A 20377-nucleotide genomic window follows, 5' to 3' on the forward strand; every position below is an offset into this window, starting at 1 on the left:
GTGAGATCAGTGGAACAAAACAGAAACAAATATTTTTGTTCTCAGGCTTGACCATTGCAGAAGGGAATGATGCAATATGGACAACAGAGACCTGCCTTCACCAATCTAGGGGATTCCCCTCCATTTATATGATTCTTTGTGCAAAAAATGGATGCTATTTTATACTTCTACGTTTTGGTTGCTAGGTGTGACAGGCCAGGCCCTCAGGCAGGAAACTCCTGCTGTCCAGAGCGGGATTATACAAACTCCAAATGGCTGACACCTACACAACTTGCCGTAGCTTCCTATACAGCCAGCTGTGCCTGCAGCAATAACAGGAAAAAAATCAAGAGGTTAATAAAACGAAACGAGCAGGAAGCATGCAGTCATCAGACTTTCTAGTACTTCAGTCTATAGAAGTAACCCGTGGCTGGCCTGACTTAGGGACCTAATCCAAAAGTCATTGAAGCCCATGGAAATTCCACTTCAACGGATGTTATTAGACCTCACTCTTCACTATAATGATACGGGAGTACACGGAGAGTTCCACCTTCCTTGTACTCACACAGTGCTGAGCTGCAAATCTCTTGTTTGTTACTGCTAGCTGTGAGACAGGCCTGCCACCAGTAACTGCAGATGTTCCAGAAAGGATGAGGAGAAGAAGGGAAAGTTCATGGCTGCATCCCTTCTCCCATCCCAGCCAAGTGAGGTGAGCAAATGTATGCTGGTGTGTGCTTTTCCACAGACTTTCAAAACACATAGTACTCAGCTACCTACAAAGAGCTGGAATAGCAGAATGGAACCCATTGTTTAGCAGTTTGGGGTCTTTTTGATTATTTTTTATTTTTCCTTTGTTCCTTCTACAAAATTCCAACACAAAGGTCAAGCAGGAGCCCTTAGCTGGAGTTGAGAAAAACCACCTGAGCATGCCAGGAAGAAGGCAAGAATTGGGCAGGGCTTGCTTTTTCCAGTAAGGTGCTAATTTAAACGTCTTTTTCACTTTGGTTTCAGCTACCATGATTTTCAGCCTGGCATATTAATGTGCCGTGTGGCATGGGGACCATTCAGCCTTTCACTTGTGAGTGCCATGACATCTGTTTGCACACAATTAACTCACAAAAGATAAAAATTGCCTCGACGCTGCCCCTGAAAACAAACCCCTCGCTCAGGTCATACAGACCCTTTAGCATACCACTCAGATCAGCCCCCTGCACCATGCTAGGCACAAAGCTGGAATAACACAGTTCCTCCAGCATCACAGAGAAATATCTCACAGCCTGTTTATTGCCATTTGAATCCTTATCACTAAGCGGTTCAGCTTGGAGTCCTTGATTAATTTGTGTTTATTTTATTTTTGTTCTCGTTCAGATGTGTTATCTAAGGTCAGTGCAACTTCCCCTGTCCCCCCATTCCCTTTTAGCCAACTCTCCCATGAAATATTGTTGTGCCTGGGTGTGTGTTTCTTGAGGTCATTGTGTGTTTTATGTCTGAAACAAACATTGTCTGATCATCCAACTTATTACGCACTACTCAAAGGTCATGGTTTATGCACAGAAAGGAAAGCTCTTCTGTTGTGACTGAGGAAGAACGAACTGGACAGTCACTGAAAACAAGAGGTTTTAGCCCCAGAGATTGAAAAAAAAAAAAAAAAAAGCTCAGTGGCTGTTTGAAAAGGGTGAGCCAGGGCTCAGCTGCTATAAGCTACTGGTTCCTCCCTCCACGTGTCCTTCACCTCCACAGACCTCATGGCACCATAGACCTTTCATCCACAATACCTAAAGGGAGGCAGAGCTATTTAAGCCACAGGAAAATGCTGACATGGGGACAACTGAGCTTAATCATGCTCAAAAAAAGATACAGGCCAGTTGGAAGGACGCAGAGCAGAACAAGTCCCAAAGAGGTAGGAGGACTGCTCTGCTAGATGACATAGGACTCTTCAGCCTAGACAGCCGATGGGGAATGTAAAAGTGATGTGTGCTGCTACAAGGTCATGGAGCAAGTGTGCCATCCCGTTTGATCAGGAAGGAGCAGACCTCACCCTGATGAGTGGCAGATCCAAAACAAGCAAAGGAGATGTAGACCTCCTTGCTCCTGGATGTTATGGATGTTGGACGCTCTCCCAGGTTCTCTTAGAGTTTACTTCATGTTGCGGAAGCTGAACAGGCCGTGAAGGGCTGTTAAACACCAGGGTCTTGCCTTTGCCTCCAGGAGTCCCTGTACGTCTGACCGCCACAAGTGGAAAGGACATTCTGCGGGGGTGCTGCTACAAGCTTACCTCGCTTTTGTAAAACTCTTCCCTAGGGCCTCTGCCGTGGCCCACACTGAGTAAGAAGCAGCTGGGCTGGAGGATCCTGGGATCCAACCAAGTGCGGATCTGCTTATGGCATGAAGCAACCAGCACTCATTGGAGAGGCTGGGGGAACGGTGTCTCAAGCAGAGGAGCAAACCTCAGAACTACGTGCTCTTCCACTGAGGCTTGAGAAAGCCCTAAAGCAGAATGCAGGAGGCCAAGCACACAGCGGGCTCAGAGCCTCAGTGACCCAGGACATGTGTTACAGCCCTAGGAGAGGGCCAGGAGCTGAGGGTACGGGCTGACATTCACTTCACAAGGAACTGTGGTGGCCGAAGACAAGTTGTGGCTGCAGAGTAGGTCGTTGTCCTCTTCCCGCTGATGCCACAGGGGTGCTCACCTCTGCTTCTGCACAAGGGGGACCATGTTCCCAGGCACAGAATACAGAAAATTTTCAGCCAACAGGGATCAAATACCTGTGTCTGGGATGGCTGCATGAGGTTGGATAAGTCTGTGTATTTCAAGACAGAAGCGCTTGTTTCAGCTTGCAATTCTGCATTTATAACCCCTTACCAAAGAAGCTCTCCAAGGTGGGTGCTTCTTTAGTTCCCCTCATCAGTTATTTATAGGCATGGGCAAGATCCCTCTGTGCCTTTCCTTTTCCAGGCTAAGCAATTCCAGGTCTCTCAGCCTCTCCTGGTATGACAGATGCTCCAGCTCCTTAATCATCTTCATGGCCCTTTGCTGGACTCACTCCAGTATGCCTATGTCTCTCTTGTACTAGGGAGCCTGGGACCTGGACACTATTTCAGATGCATCCAGAACCAGGAGATCTTACCTTTAAATCTGGTACCAAATGAGGAATGCTGTTCCAATGACCAGAAATCAGACATGGCTGGGCAGGCTAACAGAGGCTACCAAATGTCTCTGCCTGTAAGAGACAAGAGAATGGAAATCTGGGAGTCAGGACAGAAGGATTAGGTGTAATAAGCCAGGTCTTGCTGAGTGACATGAGGTTACCTGACCTAGGGAACCCAAGTAATGAATGACAGGGCTATGAGAGTGTCTATAGAGGCAGTCTGGCCACCAGACATGAGCTACCAAGGGATTACACAGTATGCCAACAATGTACTACTTCTGGCTCTGGTACAACCAGGTGTCTCAGCACCACGAGGCACTGGTAAGGCCATAGAAGCCGTGAGCTACATGGGCATCATCTCCCCGCCAAAGATGGAGGTACCTGCTCTTAAGAAAGGTTACTCTGCAGGCTTTTCCTATCCTAACATAGAGAAACGGCTGTAAGCAGAGGTGAGCTTTGCATGCCAGAATACCCTCACCGATCAAGTGGATTGCTGTTCTGCACTGACAAGCAGTAAGTCCAACTGTGAACTCTTCTAGGAGGGCTAGGGCAACATTCCAGGGCTGGCTGGTACTGTCCAGACTAAGTTGAAATGCTCATGGAAAGTTCTGTTGGCTGCTCTCAGAGCATTAGGAATGCTTGAAGGATATGATAATTTGGCCATTCGGCTGGGTAGTATTTTCTGTGCTCTCAATTATCTGGCTGAATTTCCTACTCCAGCTACTGTGCCTTGCAAACATGAGTCTTGCAGAATTATTTTCTTCTTGCAGGAAGTCCTGCTTGGTCATGGTATGATTTGAGCCCGATCTTCAGATAGCTGGGACTAAATTATTTCAGTTTTCCATGTAGGCTATTTGAGTATGTAAAAAGTTCATCACCAATCCACAGGAAGGCTTACAGAGGAATAGAGGAATTTAGTCATAGGTCAAGAAGGAAAAGCATATACTTCATAAACGAGGATGGAAAATGTGACCTGATGCAGAAAAGGGTGTGAAGCAGAGCCCTTCTCTGGAAATACCATTTTGGGGAAACCCTTGTAAAGGCTGTAGATACAGTTCACCTCCTCTGTGCTTAAACCAGTGGGAGTGTTGTGCTGGAGAAGTCCAGAAAGGAATTCCTGAACCTGTCTGAGACAGATATAGCAGGTCTGAGTGCACAGATCAGTGGTCTTGCATGTCTCTTCTAAATCTCTTTGAACTCCTTCATTGCATAGAAATTGAAGCAGTGTAGAGAAACAGGTAATCAGAAGAGAGAGGTCAAAGAACAACCTACCTGGGGCTCCATTGCCACAAACTAACTTGGAGGCAGAATGAAGGGCTCTTTTCCATGTCAGCAAATTTATTGCCTGTTCTTAAAAACCTCCACTGAAGGGAACTTTGCAGTTGCCGTGGGTAGCCTGAATCAGTGCTTCTAACCTTTACAATTACTCATTTTCCATAATCACCAACGTATTTATCTTTGCTTCAGATTGTGTCATTTCACATCATCCTTTACCCAGCTATTGCTGGTGTTCTTTACCAAGTGGCAGACTGTTACTTATCCTTAAATGAATCTTGTCCTAGCTAAACCAAATGACCTTCAGCCTGTTCACAAGGTTGTACTCTGCTCATGTTGTAGCATTCACATGGCTCTCCTTTGGATGCTCTCCAATACAGCAACACCTGGATGCAGCACTCCAGCCAAGGCATCAACAGCATCAAGTAGAGCACTTTTGTTACCTTCCAGGTCTTAAACTAAATTTAGTTAATAAGCTTCAGAATGAGATTAGCTTTATTTTCATGGTCATCATGATGAGTGGGTTTAGGTAGCAATTTGCTAGGGCTGCCTCCAGATTCTTTTCTGCAAGATTGAAGTGAGCAAGACTATATGAAGTCATGTGTGAGAGAGAGAGTAATTGAAGCCCCAGGCATCACCAGATTCACCCCAAAACCTTTTATCTTGAAATAATCTGCCTACAAGTTCCATTATGCTTGCGATTCACCTTGTACTTCCATTTCTAGGACATGTCTCTGAGAGGCTGACCATGCAAAATTCAGACTCAGAAATACTAAGAATAGCAAATGCTTTAAGAACCTGAAGTGTTCCAGCTTCTGAGAGGTTTTGCCATCTTTTTCTGAGTTTGCGATACAAGTGACAATGGGATTTGATTGCACAAATTGCTGAGGTTAGATTCTAGAGACAAGACTGAAGTGGTAACAGCCAGGATTGGAATGAAGATGGATGGGTCAAGAGGGCTGTATGTTGTTAACTTCATTTCTAACTTGTTTCTACGTTTAGGTTTGCTTCGAATGGTCTCTCTCAGGTTGCCCCTGTGTAGCAACATTACCCTGGTCTATTTTGTTCATACCAGGTGAAATGTGTTCACTTGCTTTTATAATGGCATGTTTCCAGTGAATTACAGGATCAGCGTAGCTCTGCCTTGTTTTGGATAAGAGCTCTTTGTTCAGAGCAGATATTCTCTAACACACCTTTTGCTTGCTTTCCTGGGTCTGTGATGGCTCTCTTAAGTTCAGTCTCAGATGTTTAAACTCAAAATGTTCTGGGGCTGAAACTTTAAAATCCAGGAAGTTCACAGTTTCTGGTAAGATGACAGTACATGATGAATGCGTACAGGAAAAAACAGCAGGATGATCAGGACATCCCCCTGTACTCACATACCAAGCTGATTACATACCCAATGCTCTGACATTGTGCAATTTTCATATTCTCCTGGAAAGAAAACCAAGATTTCTCATACCTTTTGGCTGTAGTTTGGTGATATGGTATCTTCAGCAGAAACCTTCTTTTAAGGAATCCTTTCCCCTTGCTGACATTCTTTCCCTTTCCTACATCCCAAAGTGCTGTTGGTTAAAATTGTTGAAATCCACAGGAAAAAAAAAAAAAAAAAAAGAGGGGGTTTTAAATCAGATTTGTGTTTCAGTCCAGGGCTGGCAATGTGGAAGGTGTGGATCCACCACAACTAACTCAGTCTAAGCCAAGCCTACCCTCCTCTTCACCTCACCCTCTGTGCTGACACTGCTGCTTATCTAAACTTGCCAGGGGACAGCCGAGGGAGCAACACTGCGTGGAAACACAAAGCTTTTTCTGTAGGGATAGACCATGGACTCATGCTGAACTGCTTGCCAGGGCAGAAAGGAAGACCTCCTTCTCCTTACCCTCCTCTTCCTTTCTGCCAACCTCTGCTCCTTCCCCCTTCCCTACTTGAGGCCGTATATCTGCTCCTCTTCTTGCTCTGGACCTGGCATTCACTGAGCCCTTCTCTGAGCTAATTAAACTCACTCAGATGAAAGCAAGTTAGATGTCTTGTGTTTTGTTTAGTTTTCTGCAGGGACAGTGAGTTAAATTGGCTGAGAGGGGCCTGAAAGACACCAGCACAAGGCCAGCCCGTAAAACCTGTCTTCAGAGAGAGAGGTGGCTACATTTAGTGCTATAGATGTAACCTGGATTTTCTGCTTGTTCAGATTCCTGAACCAGCTTGGGTGGGCAATAAACAAGACAGGTGCCATTGCAATAGTGGGGACAGGCTGTAAGGGCAACAAGATCATCAATCATGCCAATTTAATCACCTTAAAACTGCTGCAGAATGGCAGGCTGAGGGCTGACTCACCACGCTGTGGGGAGTGGTGACCAGCTTTGCCGAAAAGAGAACAGGGATAGGCTGTGTTGCTGCCAAAGACAATGCACCCGCAAGATGGCTGATTGAAGAGAAGTTTACAGTCACAGAGCATCCCTAGCAAATTCTGGCAGCTGCAAAGCCTGCAGGGCAAACTTTGCTAACCACATATTTCGCTCTTTGTGACTCAGACCCAGCAAGAGGCAAAATGTGGTGACATGCCTTAGGGCTGTTAGGAATGGAGCAACCAACACTCTCACCACAGACAGTTGGTAGAGGATTGATGACCTGGTCCAAGCTCACTGTGATAGTGATACAAAAATGACCTTTGCTACTCTAGAGAGATAACAGCAAGGGCAACCCAAACTATCCCCATGCTGCCATGACAGCCATCCCTCCTGTTCCCCTGAAACAGCCAATTTCAGCTGGCAACATGACCCTGTTGTAACTTCTGGACCAGTCCCAATGTCACAATTCCTTAATTTGGGAATTAGTGTAGAAGTGGGAAACTTCTTATCAGGCACTTTATTGACATTTTTGTGTCTGTGTTCCTTCTGTGGTGTGACAGTGAGTGGCATTTACAGCCTGACTCAGTTGTCTACCTTGGAGACTTGCGCTGTTTTGGGATGTCCTGGTGTGTCCCACGTGGTCTTCAGTTTCTGCAGAGTGGCTGTGGAGATCCTGGGGCACATCTGCCTACTCCATGAATCTATTGCCTCCCCATGGACTTCTTACGAGAAGTCAGGATCTCACCGTTTCCAGTCGGGGGAAGAACAGCAGCTTTTACCATAGAGCTGCCTCCTGAATTAATCACAGTTCCAAAACCAATCCCCCACCACATGAGTTTAATGCCAGACTTTTCCACAGGTATTGCACGAGCTCAGTGAGTCACTGCCTCACGCACACTGCTGTGGAAACAAATTCCATTGATAAACCAGCTGTAATTGAACCCTGTAGAGACAGGGTCACCACTGTTATTTTGACAGATGTCCCCTGTTTGTGCTGCGGGTTCCCTGCTCCAGCTTTCGTTCAAGGTAGAAACACGTAGAGCACATCAGTTTCCCCTCGTTTCTGGGAATTTCATGCTTTTCTCTACCTTTCCCAGTAGCCATCAGAGCCGTAGGTCTGCCTCTCTGTGCAGCTTCTCCCAGGGTATCTACGCATGTTCCCTCGTGCCTCCCAGGTCCAGCCCACAGCAAGCATCCTGCCAGCTCAGGTGGGAAAAATTTAGGGTTTTCCTCCCTTGTTATTTAAATCAAAGCCCACAGACGTTCTGCCATAGCTACAAAACATGACTTTACTGCTTTCAGTCCTCAGCACCTTCTTTTGTGAGAACAAAGCAGGTGAGTAACAGCAGCAGAACAAGTTACTCCACTTGATAATCTGCAGGTAAGACACTGAAGGATTTAGATCAGTGTGTGTGTGTCTGTGTGTGTGTGTGAGAAGTAATGTGTTTTACCTGATGAATGGTATCAGGAAATATCTACTCTTAAAATGTCTTCTGGGTTTTCTGCAGCGGTATCTCTGGTCAGCCTCACACTTGAAAGCTGAGCACAGGCTCTGGAGGTGACATGTTCTCCGGGCACTAATAACATGTTCAGCTAATTATACAAGCTCCTCTGTCTTAGTTTCCCTTTGAGAGAGCAGCGTGGTCTGTACTAGAAAACATAAGATATTTAAGATGGATCTAATTAGAAGATCACAGAATCACAGAATGGTTTGGGTTGGAAGGCACCTTAAAGACCATCTAGTTCCCACCCCCCCACCACGGGCAGGGACCCCTCCCACCAGCCCAGGCTGCCCCCAGCCCCGTCCAGCCTGGCCTTGAGCCCTGCCAGGGATGGGGCACCCACAGCTGCTCTGGGCAGCCTGGGCCAGTGCCTTGCCGCCCTCACACCAAAAGATTTCTTCCTTATATCTAATATAAATCTACCCTTCTTTAGTTTAAAACCATTTCCCCTTGTCCTATCACTACCTTCCCTTGTAAAAAGTCCCTCTGCAGCTTTCTTGTCGGCCCCTTCTAGGTACTGGCAGGCTGCAACAAGGTCTCCCTGGAACCCTTTCTTCTCCAGGCTGAACAACCCCAGCTCTCTCAGCCTGTCCCCACAGCAGAGGGGCTCCAGCACTCTGACCATCTTCGTAGCCTCCTCTGATCTTGCTCCAACAAGTCCCTGTCCTTCTGATGTTGGGGGCCCCAGATCTGGACGCAGTACTGCAACTGGGGGGAGCGTGGGGGAGAATCACTTCCCTCTACCTGCTGGCCATGCATCTTTTGATGCAGCCCAGGGCAGGGTTGGCTGTCAGCGCACATTGCTAGGTCATGTTGAATTTCTCACCCACCAACACGCCCAAGTCCTTCCCCTCAGGGCTGCTCTTAATCCATTCTCCGCCCAGCCTGTATTTGTGCTTGGGATTGCCCCAACCCATGTGCAGGACCTTGTACTTGGCCTTGTTGGTCCTCATGAGGTTCCCATGGGCCCACCTCTTGAGTCTCTCAAGGTCCCTGTGGATAGCAATCCCTTTTGAATCACCTGAGAAGGTAAACCATATTATACCTCTGGGTATCTTGTTTATTTTCTAGAACATACCTGATGGTAGCTATTGTGCTGGGTGGATTTGCAAGAAAGGGTGTAATTATTTTGCAACATTCATGAACAAGAGAAACTTAGAGAAAAATTGAAAAGAAGGTCATGTAGGTTACCGATGTCCTGGGTTTAAGTGAGACCTTGCTATTTACCTCTAGGAATCTTCTGCAATTTAGTTACCTTTAAACAACAATTTTCAGCCTGAATGCTGTGGAGAAAAAGATTTGGTACCAAACCTGGTTCTTTAGCTCTCTGAGGCTTTACAAGTCAAAGATGCTTATTGCCTCCCAGGAGACAGTTTGTATGAAAAATGGTGAATGTGTCCACATAGCCACATATCTTCTGTTTTCCCAACTGGAAGTAGATAGATATTTGATAAATTGCTTGCTGAAAAATTTACAGCAGTTCTTTTCTCAATGAGAAATTAAATGAACGAGGGGAACAGCCACATTATGTGAGAAGAACATTGACGTTTTTCCCCGTTTGCAGGTTGATATTTGTTTGCTAGTTTTCTGGCTTTCTAGATACTGGTTTGGGATTTGTGGACTTCTAATTAGCTGTCAAAGCCTGAGTAGCAGCATGGTTCTCATTTACATGAGTGGTCCTCTAGATGGTTTCTTATGTGTACAATTAATAGGGTATTTGGTCTCAGCTACATGGTTGCACAAAGGGTGCATTTGAAAATAGACGCTGACCCACAACATTTGAATATGAATGCAAGTTTGTGAACAGTGCAAAAGATGCATGCAAAACTGTAGCAGATGCTGTTTAACTTGATCATAAATTTTGTTTAATGACCTTTTTTCCTTTCTATTATCTGTTTCATCAACCCATTACCAACGCAACACAATTTCTTTGTACAGATTAGGCTATGGTACCATATGCTGTGAGCATATGCTGCATACACAGTGCTATCAGAAACACTTGTTTTTTTAGTGTTTGTGTTATTGTCATGTCACTCTTTCAAGGACTTGTGTCACAGCTTGCAACTTGTCCATGTTTTTCTCTTGACCCATTTGGATCTGTCTTGGTCTTGGGATCAGCCAGATCCATGGAATTCTTGAGGCTGTCACAAATGGATGATGTCTTCAAAATAGCAAGAAAGTCTATTTTGTAGAATGCTGGATATACTGATGGACATGCCCAGGAAACCCAAGAAATTTTTCCCTGTCTTTGCCCTGCTCCCCCCACCCCCAATTCTGCTAGCCATTCTTCCATTGGATTAAAAAGGCCTGTAATGGTCTTTTTTTTTATGGATTTTGGGGTGGGGTGGCAAGATATTCTGAATCAGTGAGATGTCTTGCTTTCTGGTTATGCCCATATAGAAGCGTAAGAGTAGCCATACTGGGTCAGCTCAAATGCCTAGATAGCACCGTCTTCTGGTTTGGTTTGTTTTTTTCTCTCTGTTGCCACCCTAGAATATCTTAAAATTAATTTTCCTTTTTTAATTTCACCTCAGAATTCAGCTGATTTTTCTTCAGACCCCATTTCTGGGTGGTGACAGTCGGTTCAGAGTCCATCACAGAATACATAATATCAGGATCATTTCTTTCTACCTTACACTTAGCAGTGCCAAATTTCATGACCCAGTCGCTCAATATCTTATGATCCCTATGCAGATCTTCACAGGCAGACTTTGCTTTTGTTGATCTCAATCATTTAAAGTTTTCCACAGTGTCGTATCACTAATCACTGCCTTTTCCACATCACTTGAGAACAGAGGGTAAGACACAGGCTTACATGCATGCTCCTGCAGAGCTCTGGTGATGACATCTCTCTGTTGGAAAAGCAAATAATTTCTTCCTACTTCTGTCTCTTGTCTTTTAAGCAGATCAGTATCCAGGTGAAGTCTCACCACAGATAAACCTCTCGAAGAACCACCTTTGAGGAGAAACCCTGACAAATCCCAGCTGGACACCCGTGTTGGTCACATCAAGTGTATTACTTGGCTATTAGCTCATTGCTGTCATTTGTAGATTAACGAGGTGAGACCCCAGATCATGTTCATATCATAATTTTCTGTCATGAGCTCTTCTGAGCAGAAAAGTCACAGTGAAGTGCAATGCCTACTTGGGAGCACCAGCTCTGATATGCAATGTCATTGTCAATGTTCATCATCATCTCAGGAGGTGCAGCTTTTTCTGCTTTCACCTAGAGATTCACACTCTCAAATCCTGTTTGTATGAACAGCCTTTTCAATCCAAAAAGATCGTAATTTTGCAAAAGCTTGTTAGTTTATTCAAGGTGATGTTGCTCACTCAGGTACTGTTCAGTACTATTCTTAAGAGTTTTCTCTCAGTGCTTTCCTTCCTTAAAATGATTTTCACAATCTGCTTGGGTTCTGCTTTTTCCTGTAGCTGTCTACTAGCTTTTCATTCTGGAGCTTGGGAAGTGCTTTGTTAGGAATACTCAGAAAGTGCATATTCCTAGAAAAACGCATATTTTTTATGTATTCTTCAACTCCCTTTCTCTATTCTTTCTGGTTGCATAAATATGTCAGCATCTGTTTAAGGGTCCATACATGTTTTGCCTCTCTCTTTGTTTCATTGTCGGATCTGCTGCATGAGTAGGTTAGTTTTGATATTAATGAGCTGGAGAAGGTTGGTTTTTTTCTGGGTTTTGATTTCAGGCACCACATTGTATTCTGGTGTGTCAGTATTCTTGCATTCTAGGTTATTTACTTGTTAACTTCAGTGCAATTAATGGAGATGTATAATAAAAACTCAAAATTACAGTTTTTTTCCAGGAGATATCACTCCTGATTATTTCTTTTGTTAGCCAAGGGGTAGCAAACATACAGAAATCTCTAGCTGAGCCCACTATGTTCCTACAGCTCTCTCCAGAGTGGGACATGGCCAGCAGCAGAGCTCTCCCTGCTGCAACGGGACAGGCATGCACGTACTGCAACATTTCTAACTATTCCCTCACATTCTGGCTCTGCGTTTGCCAAGTATCACTATGAGGAATATTTGAAGATCCAAAGTCAACTTTTTTCATGGCAGATAAATTTCTAGCACCTCATTTGTCCCTGTTAGGAATCTGCTTAGGACTCTGCTTTTTCCAAGCAATTTCTTTCTCCCTCCATTTTGAGCAGGTACAGACAACGTGGGAAAAAAAAGGAGAGATAAGGGAAACAGTGTGGTGATAGTGGCAGAGGAATAAATACAGACCTTGTTCTGTGCTCTGTCTTGGATGGAGTAAACAGGCAGAGTGTGCTGAAAAAGTGAATGTACTGCTTTTGCAGAGTGTGCTGGTATTTCCTACTGTGAGTCATCTGAAAATTCCCTGGTCCTTTTTCTTCATTTTCTTTTCAGGCTGTACAGAAAGTCACTGGGCAAAATGCTGTCCCTGCTTACTGCAGGTCTGCACTGCCTGTTTCTACTGGGCACAGCGTGGTGTCAAGCATCGCAGGACTCAAACTTTGAGCCATTCATCCAATATGTGGTGAGTATCCTCTCCCAGCCCCACCAGTCTTCGCTGGGTCTGTGCCTGTAGCTGCGATAGCTCTCCTCTGCACCCACAAAACCTGAGAGGGAGTCAGTAAAGATCAGGGGGCGAAACTGAACCCAGAGTCTCCCCACCAGTGTGTAAAAGAGATGGAGAAATCCAGGAGCTGGGCTCTTCCTGCTTCCCAGTCTTAAAGCCTCTCCAGAAGTAATGGAGAAAAACTCGTGGTTTCTCACTTGTGTTAATCTGCAAGGGGTTTAAATTGCTGCCGCCGGAGCTAAGCCCAGGTAACAGTGATGTGGCCATGGTTCCTGGATGGGATTCACCCATCCGCTAAGAGAAAGAAACCAAATAAATCTTGCCTAGAAGTGGCATGTCAACCAAACTAGCTCAGGCACAGAGGTGCCTACAGGTAGGTTACAGGAGTATCAGCACTGTCTTGACAGCAGGACAAGTACACATGACCAAAATGCCACTTTGGAGTCACTGGTGTTTTCAAGTTGTGCTTGGACCCGGGCTTCACTTCAGTTTCCCACTTTTTCAATAACCCCCACATACCTTTTTTGCTCCATCAATAGTGCGAGTTATGGAAAGCCATTTTCTGCTTTGTCCTGTGTGTGGGTTTGTTTAACAGTTTCTGCACGCATAGTCCCTAACTAGAAAGGCAAAAAGGGAACAGAGAAAGAAAGGGGCTGACCAAATGGAAGTTAATATAGACTGGTAAAGAAAACTAGTCTACAAATCTACCAACTCTTGGTCCATCACAATTATTACTAAACCAGAAAACACTTCTTTTGTCTTCCACGTTATGAACCCTATCAAGCCAAACGGATTCTAACATTGATGTTCAGCCCCCAGCACCATAGGGACCTTAGCTCTGATGGACAGAGTAGAACACAATGTGCTTTTTTGAGCAGGTTGACCAAAGGAAAGGGAACATGATGAGGAAGGTGGAACTCCTTAAGCTGTTTCTGTCACCATCTCCTGTCTTGGCAAACCAAGATACAGCTGGTTCCAGCAGCTTCATCTTCCCTTTGGCAGATGTCTAGTAGTGACCAAGTATCTTGTTTACTCTATTTTTTTCAAACTGCCTCCATCTCAGCACTTGGATGTTTTCATGAAAAGAGTAACACCTTATTTTTTAGCACATGGTACACCCTGCCAATGAGTCATTATTTAATGGTGTGAAATATGTGAACTATTTAACAACGTAACAATACACTGCAGTTGTTTGGGAGAATAATTGGGAAAAAAACCCACCTCCGAGTCCAAACTGGGAAGAAGACATGGGTCACCGTGGGCTTTTTGTAACTCTCACAGCTAACACCAGAGGTGAAAGGTAGTACCTCTAGCAGTGCTAAGCTGCCAGTGCACCTTGGGATCTTCGTTGCCAGCACAGCTGCGATACGAAGCCCAGCTCTAATCACACACCAGATGGTTCCTTTATATAAAGGGATGACTTAAGAGTTGCCAAGCTATTCACCCTTTCTGTAAATAAAGATTCCAGTAGGAATCAAGAAACTGGCAAAGCTGCGAATTTCCGGCTTGCGTCTTGGCTTGTTCTTTAGCCTTTCTTGCTAACTGTGGTGCCAGTGTATTTTTAGGGCATGATTAAAAAAAATAGGATGGTCTGCATCTCACTTGGCTGCACCCTGCGTGAACCCAGTCAAATTGTGCTACCACTGCCCTGATCAACCGTATGCTACTGATGGCCCACAAAATAGCTGACCTGGAGCCAAGACATTTCAATCCCCTTTCTACTCCTGCTCAGGCTGGCTTTGCCGCTGCAGAGCTGGAAGCTCAGAGAAAAGAGGAAAGCAAAAGCTAATATAAGTTCCTTTTCTGGATTCAGAGGCTGAGTGGCCAGGTTTCCCAAGCTGTTTGGAAGGCTGCCCCAGGACTAAGTGCATTGCATCAGCCCCACAGCAGGTTTGCAGCTCAGATGCAGGATTCCTGCTAAGCTGAGGCAATTGCCTTGCAGAGATATGCAAGGAGGCACCTGCAAACTCAATACATCCCCTAGCTGGTGTTTAATATTTTTGTGCTTGGAATATATAAATATTCTGCTTAAAGAGAAAGATGGGGTGGGGGGTGGGGGGGGGTGGTGGTGTCAGGGGTCGGGTGCCGAGTTTGGTGTAGGGAAGAATATTATCCATGGCAGCTTTTTCTTCACTAATTCTTTCATGCCAACAACTGCAGCTAAAGCTTCACTTTGCTTCTTCACAGAGCTTCGCTCTCTTTTTTTCCACAGATTGACAGTGCACTAGGAGAGGAAAGCTTCCACTCAGAGATGCAAAGGCAGAAGCGAAACAGTACGTACACAAATGCATGGTAACAGAGCAGGTTTTTGGTGAGCCAAGGGTGAAATTGCTACTGGGGACAGCATCTCTTGAGGTACTGAGCTGATATCATCAGTGGGGAGGTAGCTGTTGTGCTTCAACCCCAGCCTGGAGCTAAGCACCACGCAGCCGTTCGCTCACTCTCCCCCAGTGGGATGGGGGCCAGAATCAGAAAGGTAAAAGTGAGAAAACTCATGGGTTGAGATAAAGAGAGTTTAATCAGGAAAGGAAAATAAGGAATTCATTCACTACTTCCAGAGGCAGGCAGGCGTTCATCCATTTCTAGGAAAGCAGGGCTCCATCACGTGTAACAGTTACTGGGGAAGATAAATGCCATCACTCTGAATGTCCTCTCCTTCCTTCTTCCCCCAGTGTTGGGGGAAGGAGGGGTGACATGGGCACATTTCTCGAGCTTGTCCAGGTCCCTCTGGATGGCATCCATATGATGACAGACATAAGCACAGTTTCTATGTAAGTAGAAATACATGGTGTAGAAAAAAGCCCCGAGTTTCTTAGCAGAACAGGGGTCACAAGATAATCCTGTATGGCTTCAGACTGTGGGTGATAACCCATCCATTTGCTGAGTTAAAGGAGAGAAGGGATGAGACAGCTTTTCTCCGTATACATCATGCCATTTATGTCAGCTTTCCATTGCTCTGCGACCAAAGAAATCTGCCTTTTGTCAGAGAAACAGCAGATAAAGCACATGCAGAGTATCTGTTGAGTAGGAAGCAATAAAATTTCTTAAGCAGAACACCTCACTAAGCTACCATTGAATAGCAACAAGGAGCCCAACTGCCAAACTGGGAGCCATCAGCTTGTGATTTACCCTCACACACAACTTTGCAGTCTTATGCTATTTCTCTTTCAGTGCTTATTTTTGACCTTCCCCCTGTGGAGTACACTGTTGACATTGAAGTAAGCCTTATGGATTCCTCTTTTCTGGAGCAGGTCAAAGAGTATTTAAAAAACCTTCATCTTCTAGTTCCAACAAATATTTCAAATGTCGAAATGACAGTTTCAAACATCAACGTTACAACAGGTAGGTTGGTTATTTATTTTTATATTCTGGGTGCAATGCTTTTTTGCCAGTATTTGATCTCTCTCAGTTTTACCATCCAACATGCTTAGAAATCAGCAAAACTGAACCATGCCTGCTGCCTACTGAAAGACCCAACAAGACTGAAGCTCTAGCAGCCAGCAGCACCTTTTGTTATCTGCATCCCACCACTGAATGCTTTTCTTTTCCTAAGGAAGAGACAAAGCCAGAGGAAGCCTGAACCAAAGGGTTCTGCTCCAGTTTGACTAACAAGCAGTCTGAGTTACTGTCAAGTTTCAGGAAGCTGTGACGGGAGTTTTCAGACTGTTTACTTCCCTCAGCTCTCATTCAGAATGTAAATTGCTGTACGAGGCCGAACTCTGACCCTGACAGAGACAGGCTGCGTGAGATGCGGTCTTTTCCCCATATAACTCACTAAACGTATCCTTACAGGGCAAAATACCAGACAGGTTTTTATTACCTGACGTGTGGTTGTGCAACACCACATGCAAGTAACAACTACAGCAAAGGATATACAGACACATCAAGCATTTATAACAGTAAAGGAGGAGATCAGGTACCTTCTTATCACTGGTCCATAAAACAGGGAAAGTAAGCATTCATCAGTTCTCAAAAAACCATGCAAATGGATCTTTTAAAGGCCTTCAGGGTCACGTGCAATGTGTGAAAACCACTTTGTTAATATCTTACTTTGCCAGTGGCACATTAAAAGCAGAAAAAATTACAGAGAAATGTTTTGTTGTTTGTTGGTTTTGGTTTTGTTTGTTGGATGTTTTTGGTTTTTTAGATTAGAAAGCATGTATGTCTCTAAACCACTTTGATAATGTTACCTTCCCTCATGCAGTGTCTGTCAGGCTACAGTCAGAACAGCACAGCCCTTTATTAGCCACTGGGACACTGAATCACCATTACATGCTCTTACAATATTTAAAAGCCTATACATTTGCTTTCAGCCCAGGCAATATAGAAATATCCAATCTGAAAACTATCACAGGACTTTGGCCAATATGCCAGGTCAATTTTTAGGCTTCACATATCCATTCAATTACTTGAAAGTAACTGATCAGACTTATTCTTCTACCAGGCTGGTTCCCATTTCTGGTTAGCCATTTACAATTAGTGTAGCAAGACTTGCAAGGCATCAGATCATCATGCTTGCGTCATTCAAGTGAGCTCACAAGAAGGGCAGCATTTAGTTGAGATCACTGACATAAAGATACAGCAGGGTAAATATATATCATGCAATACGTTATGCCCTGTTCACCATTCTTACAGTATTTCTCTGTCTGTCTGACACTAGTCTGTCTGCCCAGTGGTGAGAACAGTAGCTGTTGTTCTTGTGAAAATGGATATGCCTGGCCAAGTGGGGTGTGCAGTGACTTGATAACCTGTCCTCCTGCCAGCCCAGCACCTGACCTGCTCTGTGGCTACGTGAAGGAAATGCCTTTCTACGGGCCTTACTGTGAGCCTGAGGTGGAAGGTAAGGAGAAACAGAGCTGAACTTCATCACTGTACAGCTCATATACTGGTTAGAAGACAGAATAGCATTAAAGGTGTGATAAAGGAACACACGAGGGCTGAGCTGGCTACCACATCATCTATGAATGTGGAAAGACTGTAGAGATGGTTTAGGGCTCTTCTCTTTGTAATGTGGGTCCACCTTGACCCAAGTACTTGCAGATATTTAGTGCCATACTGGAGCCCCAGCTCTTGGAATCACTCACATGCCTCTTTGGGACTTTAGCTTCCACTAAGCAAAGACAGTTTCATCTCATCAGGTTTTCAACAATGAAACTTAGAAATGTGATCCAAGTATGCCATAGTGCTCAAAAGAAGAGAAGAAGCAAAAAAACCCAGCATGTATCTTTTGTTTGGTTTTACTTCATGACTCTTGTGACAAGGTGCCCATGAGTTTTTAGGAACCTAAGTGATGACTGGACACGCAGGCTGGGCAGCACTGAGGTGGAGCACTACCTGTTGTCCCTGCAATCCAAGACAAACCCCTGTGAGGCTCTGCCTCTGGCCTGTGATGGAGCAGCATGCAGAGATACCCAGAGGCAGCCCTAGAGCTGGAAGAAGCCCAGTGCTGTCAGCATACCTGTTCTAATTATCTGCTTAGAGGCAATGATAGATGATAAATCACAGAGCAGCCCCATATCAATACTGCTATACTATTTCCAGGACTAGAGTTAGTATCACTTCCATATTGAATTTGAACACCCCTTAGAAGTCCAGGGCCCTGGGTGCAATGCTTCTCCACTGCATGGCATGGACATGTCCTTAAATGGACTCAGCTTAGAAAATTCCGGTATCTTTCTAAGCATTTTATATTCTTTTGTGCCCATTGATGGGTCTTCATGCAGAATATTACCCTCCTAAAGTCACTGAGGATTTTTCCATTCATTTCAGTGAAACATGGGTGGAGATTCATCCTGGGTGACTGTCACTAGGCAAAAGTTAAGTATCTGATCAAAGTTATTCTACTGAACTCTCTGTAACTGGAGTGATGTAGCAATTCAACCATTGTAGGAAAGCTGCCTATCACCTTCTGAATGTATCACCTTTTGAAGGGGTCTACATCTTTGCATCAACTGGAGGAGGAGTCTAGATATCTAACAGAAGCAGGCATCTAAAATAGATACAGAAAACTGGGAGAATCCCAACTTTCCTATGATACAGATTAATCTTGGCAAGTTATAATATTTTGATTTAGGATTAGGATGTCTTCACCCAGGGCAAATTATGCCTGAATAATCTAGTGGTTTTATAGGATGGAGTGACTGCATCGGTGGACAAAGTAAGAGCTACAGATGTAATCTACTTATATTTATATAAGGCCTTTGATACGATCCTCCACAACAGTCTTGCTGCTAAATTGGAGATGTATGCGTTTGACAAAATTAGTCCAAGGAGTTATAGTCAATGACTCAGCATCAAAGTGGAAGCCAGTAACAAGTAATGTCCTTAAGGAACTGTACTATTTAATATCTTCATAAATGACATAGTGAGATTGGATGCACCCTCAGCAAGTTTGCAGATGACACCGAGCTGAGCACTTCATTCACTAGAGGGAAGGGATATCACTCAGAGGGACCTGGACCACTTGAGGAGTGAGCCTGTGCAAACTTCATGAAGTTCAACAAGGCTAAGTGCAAGGTCCTACACGTGGCTCAGGACGATACCCAGTATCCATACAGTCTGGAGGACGAAGGGGTTGAGAGCAGCCCTGCAGAGAAGGACTTGGAGATACTGCTGGATGAAAACTGGACATGAGCTAGCAAAGTGTGCTTCCAGCTCAGAAAGCCAATCATCTCCTGGGCTGCATAACAAGAAGCGAGGCCAGCAGGTCAAGGGAGGTGATTCTTCCCTTCTGCTCTGCTCTTGTGTGACACCACCTGCAGCACTGCGTCCAGCTCTGGGGTCCCCAGTACAAGAAAGCCATGAACCTGCTTGAGCATGTCCCAGGGAGGACCACAAGAACGCTGAGAGCTGGAACACCTCTCCCATGAGGAAAGGCTGACACGGTTGGTGTTGTCCAGTCTGGAGAAGAGAAAGCTCCAGGGAGACCTTGTTGTGGCTCTTCAGTACTTAACAGGGGCTTATAGAAAGGCAGAGAAAGACTTTTTACCAGGATGTGTAGTGACATGACTAGAGGTAATGGTTTAAAAGTGAAAGCAGATAGGTTTAGGTTAGATATTAGGTTTAGATTAGATATTAGGAAGAAATTCCTCACTGTGAGGGTGGTGAAACACTGGCACAGGTTGCCCAGAGAACTTATGGATGTCCCAACCCTGGAAGTGTTCCAGGCCATTTTGGAAGTCCATACCCATAGCAGGGGCATTGGACCAGATGATCTTTAAAGGTCACTTCCAACACAAGTCATGCTATGATTCTTAGATTCTGTGATTAAGTTAGAGGAAAAAACTAACAAATCATTTTGTAAGCATTGTTTTTTACTATTTTTATACTTATTTTTATGGTTTTCCTTACAGGCTCATGTGGTATGGGAGAACCCATCATAATGAATATGTCCGTCAGACTCGACAGAGACTTTTGTGATGATCTCAGGGACTCTTCTTCTGTATTATACAAAAACTACAAAGCTGACCTTGAAAAAGCGGTAATGACTTTAGTTTTCCACCTCTGAAAGTAGAAAGCCCTTTAAGAAATATGGTGCTTATCCTAAGTGTCTGGGAAGTAGGGTG

General features: G+C 44.7%; 1 protein-coding gene across 2 annotated transcripts in view; it reads left to right on the top strand.

The window, feature by feature from the left end:
- The first annotated feature begins 11159 nt into the window (after nt 1–11159).
- The window catches only part of ADGRF5 (adhesion G protein-coupled receptor F5), a 30146-nt gene continuing 20928 nt past the window's right edge, over nt 11160–20377 (top strand). For both annotated transcript variants that reach the window (XM_040598802.1, XM_040598803.1), the window contains exons 1-6: nt 11160–11311; nt 12641–12770; nt 15025–15085; nt 15984–16154; nt 17473–17652; nt 20165–20292. In XM_040598802.1, coding sequence (XP_040454736.1) covers nt 12666–12770; nt 15025–15085; nt 15984–16154; nt 17473–17652; nt 20165–20292 — 645 coding nt within the window. In that variant the 5' untranslated portion in view covers nt 11160–11311; nt 12641–12665. The remainder of the gene's footprint in view (nt 11312–12640; nt 12771–15024; nt 15086–15983; nt 16155–17472; nt 17653–20164; nt 20293–20377) is intronic.

Source organism: Falco naumanni, chromosome 6, assembly GCF_017639655.2.
Source record: "Falco naumanni isolate bFalNau1 chromosome 6, bFalNau1.pat, whole genome shotgun sequence".
Taxonomy (NCBI): domain Eukaryota; kingdom Metazoa; phylum Chordata; class Aves; order Falconiformes; family Falconidae; genus Falco; species Falco naumanni.